The sequence below is a fragment of the Loa loa genome, assembly GCF_000183805.2.
Source record: "Loa loa unplaced genomic scaffold supercont3.979, whole genome shotgun sequence".
NCBI classification, from domain to species: Eukaryota; Metazoa; Nematoda; class Chromadorea; order Rhabditida; family Onchocercidae; genus Loa; species Loa loa.
In genome coordinates, this window is record NW_018109159.1 from 1 (window position 1) to 5,777 (window position 5,777).

Genomic DNA, 5,777 nt, shown 5'->3' on the forward strand with positions numbered 1-5,777 from the left:
GAACAATACATATGTGAGCTATTTTTATTTTTTCCAATTGAACTGTATTTTAAATGATTTATTTCGAATTTTCGAACTTCTTCATTTTGAAATTATTTTATCGTTTTGGTATTATTACAATCATTTTTGATCATATCATGTTCATATCAGAAATATGTGACTAATAATATATTTTTATACGATATAAAGTAGTAATTAAATTCTTGAGATTTTAAATTTAAACTGTTATGAAATATTTTATGGTATGTTATTTGCAGATTATCACCTTCTTTCTCTTTTTTTTTTTTTTTTTTTATAATAATATATGAATATGATTGATACATTTTAGGGTTATTTATCAGAAGTTGGCGCTTCACTTATTGATCAGAAATTAAAATTGAATATTGTACCTCAAACAAATGTTGTTGCATTAGCTGCTCCAACATTTAATTATGGACGTATTGATCGTGCTAAAGCACGTACCAAACAACGGATACGGACACGTTATCCGGAAATTGGCAAACGTTTTCATCGAATTGGTTTACCACCAAAGGTATTTTTATGGATGAATGTTGAGAAAATAGATTAAAATAGGGAATTAGGGATTTCGTTTAAATTTCAAAATTTCTTTTTTTTTTGTAGTATTTCGTTTTTCTTGTTAACACCTTTTTTTTTTCTTTCGATTTTGAATAATTTTTTTAATTTAATTTTATCCAATAATTTTGAAACTGAACTGTATTAATAATGGAAAAAAGGGCAGAAAGCGCCAACTTTAATATAGCAAAAAAATTTTTTTTCTTCCCTATCAAATAAATAAAAAAGCCATAGCAGTTATCCTAGTAGGTTGATATATTGTTCATTTGTAACAGACATTTTTCCTGTTGGTGACACTTCAACTAGACTAAACTAAGTCAATCATCTTATTGACGGAAGCAAAGCTTTAGCTTGGCTTATTTGCTTTATTTTATCACCCTCGAGGGATTTTGTTATTTTGAACAAAAAGTAATTGTACTAGTTTTAATAAATGTCTATCTTTTTTCTTTTCAAATATAATAAAATTTTTCTTTACATATCATTGCAAATAAATGGTAAGATTTAAAAATGAAATGTAATTAATTTTACCGATTAATAAATCCGCCTTATTACAGATCGGAAGTTTTCAATTGTTTGTTTATGGTTATCAAGATGCTAGTTATTGGTTACGACAATGGGAAGTGCATCGAGAAATGTCACCATCTTCAGCTGCGATGAAACGATTTCAACATTTGTTTGAACGAATGGTTGTATTAGATTATATTATACGAAATACAGGTATTAATTATATTCATTTTCTTTTTATATTTTTTAAAAATTAATTGTTATTTTTTTTTCCTGAAATTTACGAATTAATTTTTAGATCGTGGTAATGATAACTGGTTAATTAAATATGAACCAACAGCTATTCCACAAGATTCTACTCCAGCAAAAGATGCGGTAATTTTTTATCTTCTTTTCATTAAAAATTTTTATTCAATTTGTAGATCATGATTGGAAAAAATATCTTTTTGAACAAGGAAAATTCATTTAAAAAATACAAAAATAAGGCAAAAATTTGAATAAAACACTGCCATCTTTTAGATCATTCTATTTATGATAATTCGATTGTTATTGATAATCTTTTAACTATTAATTACTCAATGCTTAACTTATTACTATGCTTTTATTATTTTTGCAGTTACGATATAATATTGAGTTTCGAATTTGATAGATATGAAAAAAGGGTATATTGATATAAAAGTAAAAAAAAAAGAAAGATTCTTGACGAAAGCTTTATTTTCAAAGATCAAATGTTTAGATTCAATTGTTTATGAAGTTTATGCGCAAAAAAAAAAAAAATACAGATTGAGAAGTTAGAGAAATTTCGAAGATTTACAGATTTTAATCCAATTATAGCATATAATTGAAAGCATTCAATATTATCCTTCTAAAGTATGACTTAATTGTTCGCAAAACTTAACTGTAATTTTCAAATTTCCCATCAAAGTTTTTATTATTTTTACTTCTTCAAATATTATTATTATCAATTACAGGTTGTTTTGGATGATGAAGTAGCTGCTAATGAAAGTGCTGAAGAAGTTGTGCATAGTGATATCGATCATGAAAATGGTTAATTTCATTTAAATCATTCTTTTTTAGCAAATTTTCACTTTATTTTATATATATATGTATATTTTTTTTTGTTAAGTTTTTCGAATTGCTCTTACTCAAACGATGATATCAAAGTATTGTGATAAAATTGATAAGGTGAATAAAAGTATAATTTTTGCTAATGATATCATAAAAGATGAATTTTATTCTTGGATTATAAGAAATTTCACCATACTTTGCTCATTATATATTAAATTAGTTTCGAAAATTTTGGTGAAAAAGAAAAAAAAAGAAAAATAAAAAAACTTTTCAGGAAATGGAAAAGATGGTACAGAACAAATTGTTATGGATATATTAGACTGTGATGATATGGAAAATTGGGATCAAATGGATAAGCCGAAAATAGAAGTAGCCGCAATTGATAATGGATTAGCTTTTCCGATTAAACATCCCGATGAATGGCGTACATGTAAATTTTCTCTGATTATTACCATTTACTAAAAACATCGTATACTAACCACTGTAATAAACGTTGTATCTTATGGACGAAATATATGATTAGTTTGGCAAGCATGAATTTTAATCAGAATTATCCTGTACTAATTTTTAATTTAACTTTTTCAATATGTGCTAAAGTTTTAGGATTGATTATTTTGATTGAAATCAATCATTTTGATTCCATTATCAGTTCTTTTTCTTTTTTTTTTTTTTTTAATTTTCTAATAAGCAATAGGATGCATTTGTTATTTTATTCTATGAAAACAGATGATGTGTTTTTATATCAATCCAATTTAATGTACGTTTTTATATTCTAGCTTCTAAAATTTATCAAGTATTTTTATTTTTATCATTTAAATTTTGTTGTTAAAAAATAAGTTTATTTCCATTTTGTTAACATATCTCGATAAAATAAAAAAAAAAAGAAAGAAATCAAACATTGATAGTATATTACTAAATAAATGTGATAAATGTTGATTTAATTTTACTATTTTTTCAGATAAATGTTTTATTTTTATTTTTTTTTTTTATTAGATCCATATCGTTGGACTTGGTTACCGATGGCAAAAAATCCGTTCAGTGAGGAAATTGTTGAATTGGTACTTCCTCAGTTAGATAATACAGATTTCATGCGTGAACTTTGCAATGATTTGAAGAAATTATTTCAGGCTAGGTTTTTTTTTTTTTTTTTACCCTTTATTTTAGTAAATTAACCACCTAAATTATTTGAGTAAGTTAAAATACCCGAATTAGAAATTGATACATCTAGTTTTACCAACAAATTCTCATCTATAAAATGATTAATCTATTACAAATATCTTAACATGCTAAAATAACGTAGTATAAGAAGAAGCTAGAGATAGAAATTTAGACTAATTATAAGAAACCAACAGTTCACAAATTATATATGTTTTTGTTTTTGTCTTTTTTTTTTCTACTTCGGTCTTATAAATTATTTGGGAATTCATAAGTTATTGTTATCTATTGTACGGATTGAAAAAGAAAATTCTTTTTTTAATCAAAAATTCTAATTACAAATTAAAGATTTATTATGAAAGAAAGAAAAATGCAAAAGAAAGTTACAACTCATTTTAAATTAAAATTAATTTATTGAAATGATATGGATTTATGCAAAAAAGAAAAGATAATCTTTCCCTACTATATGAAAAGTTAAAAATTGAATGGATATGATTAGTTTTGTTTTAGTTTTGAAAAGATTTCAATTTTTTGATCCGGAAAAATCCTGCTAAACAATTAGTTGATCGATAATTTTGCAGAAAGATCCAGGTTTTGATAAGAAAATGTTCGAATTGCAGCTTAGTGTTTTAAGAGGACAAATTTTTAATCTTCGTGAAGCTTTACGTCTTCGAAAATCACCACAACAACTGGTTCAGGTATGGATTATTTATTGAAATTTTAATATTCATTTGTGGTGAAATATTTTCAAACTTTTAAGAGCAAATTTGTTTATCAATTTATTACCAATCCTTATGGTTATGAATATTTGCAAAATAAATTTTGTAGATGCAACCACAACTGATCGTAGAAGTGAAGCCAAAAAAAAAGCGGCAATTACGTACGTCATCCCGTGATAGACGATCAATGAGTACTACTACTGATGGAGGTTCTTAATCAATTACTATAAAATTTCTGGAAATTTTGGATTAGATATATTGTTATCGAAGCTGTTAATTCCAAAAAATTACTGTATCTTAAATGAGATTGTTAATTTTAGTTTCATTACTTTTACCTTATGTGATGATAACTGGATTGTGAGATACATGTGAAAATTACGGAATAAGTCTATTTTTAATTTCGGCATTTGTGAGAAATAAGTGGTAATTATTCGGGTGATAATACTGATTTTAATTTGTGGTACTGTTGGATTCTTCAGAATCTTAATTAATAAGATTCTGAAATTCTTTGTTCATAATAATTTATACTAAGATGGCAATTGAAGTCTTTTTTTTTCCTGTTAAACATCTTGTAAGCCTTAAACAGACGGAAGTATAAATAAGCGGTAAAAAGTTTTAAAAAACGGCATAAAAATTCAATTTTAATTAAATTAATTTCAGATTTAATAGTAAATTTAATCTGTCATATTTTAGGTGAGGAAAGTCTTACTGATCATCCATCATCATCCAATATATCATTATCACAAACTCAATGTCGAAATATTGAACCAAAAACATGGCCTGAAGCATATCAACAAAAGGTTCAAACACGATCAGCTTTTTTCACCTGGTGGTAAATTGTGAATAATTGGATATATTGTACTGATTTATGAATAAAATTGGACATTTACTGTGTTTCATCAATTCTCATAATGATTGAAAAATTGCATAATCGTTGAAATTATTTATTAAACTAATAACCATCCTAATAGTAATTAGGATATTATCCTCTAAGAATAAAAAAAGATTTGTAAAATTTTATCCTTTATTATTTTATTGAAATGATAGTAGTAATTGATCATATGATATGATAATTCATGGAATTCCACAATAACAATCATCTTACCAACTGGGCAATAATAACAAATACATAAATAGCTAAAGTGAAAAAAAAAAAATGGTCATTCATGTTTGATTGATTGATTGAAATTACTTTTTCTTTTTTTAAAATAGACTTTTTAAAAAAAAAAAACTATTTGAAAAGCTCTTTAAATCTACGAATTAGATTGATTCTTAATTACAGCTGTAATAGCTTTAAGGTCATGAAAGAAAAAATTGTTGAATAATGAAGTGTTGAGGTCAAAAAAAAAAAAAAAAAAGAGATTTCAATTGACATTAAAATACAGCAATTAAACAATATTTAATTGACAAGAAAACTTAATGAAGTTTAACATTTGGACAAGATTTAGAAGTATTTCGGTTTTATCTTTAAATATATCCCTATTAAAAATTAAATTGTAGCATCATCCTATTAAGCCATTTCTTGTACGTGAATTTTTGAAGTATTTAATGCTATCACATGAAAATACTTGCATCATAAAATAAATTATCACTTAATTAAATTATCCAATTCATAATGATAATTTATGATAGAATGAGTGATCTTATCATGATTCATGTTAGAAGTTAAAATTTATCAAATTTAGCAGATGCTTCTTTGTTTTTTGTTTTTTGCTAATAATCTTAACTGACTGTGTCCCTTTATTCCTTTAAATAATA

General features: G+C 24.9%; 1 protein-coding gene across 1 annotated transcript; it reads left to right on the forward strand.

Moving 5' to 3' along the window:
* The first annotated feature begins 324 nt into the window (after positions 1–324).
* LOAG_11682 (phosphatidylinositol kinase) lies at positions 325–4,946 on the forward strand. Its single transcript, XM_003147200.2, has 9 exons — positions 325–532; positions 1,128–1,290; positions 1,376–1,452; positions 2,049–2,124; positions 2,420–2,575; positions 3,139–3,272; positions 3,882–3,998; positions 4,129–4,228; positions 4,713–4,946. The coding sequence occupies exons 2-9, from the start codon at positions 1,206–1,208 to the stop codon at positions 4,853–4,855; spliced, it is 888 nt and encodes a 295-aa protein (XP_003147248.2). The 5' UTR covers positions 325–532; positions 1,128–1,205; the 3' UTR covers positions 4,856–4,946.
* Positions 4,947–5,777: the final 831 nt, after the last annotated feature.

What these genes read in the sequence shown, in the direction of transcription:
- LOAG_11682 (XM_003147200.2), top strand. Translation starts at nt 1,206, where the DNA reads ATGTCACCATCTTCAGCTGCGATGAAACGATTTCAACATTTGTTTGAA. An exon ending in TCCCGATGAATGGCGTACAT is followed by an intron (nt 2,576 to 3,138) that starts GTAAATTTTCTC and finishes TTTTTTTATTAG; the next exon opens with ATCCATATCGTTGGACTTGG. An exon ending in CACCACAACAACTGGTTCAG is followed by an intron (nt 3,999 to 4,128) that starts GTATGGATTATT and finishes TAAATTTTGTAG; the next exon opens with ATGCAACCACAACTGATCGT.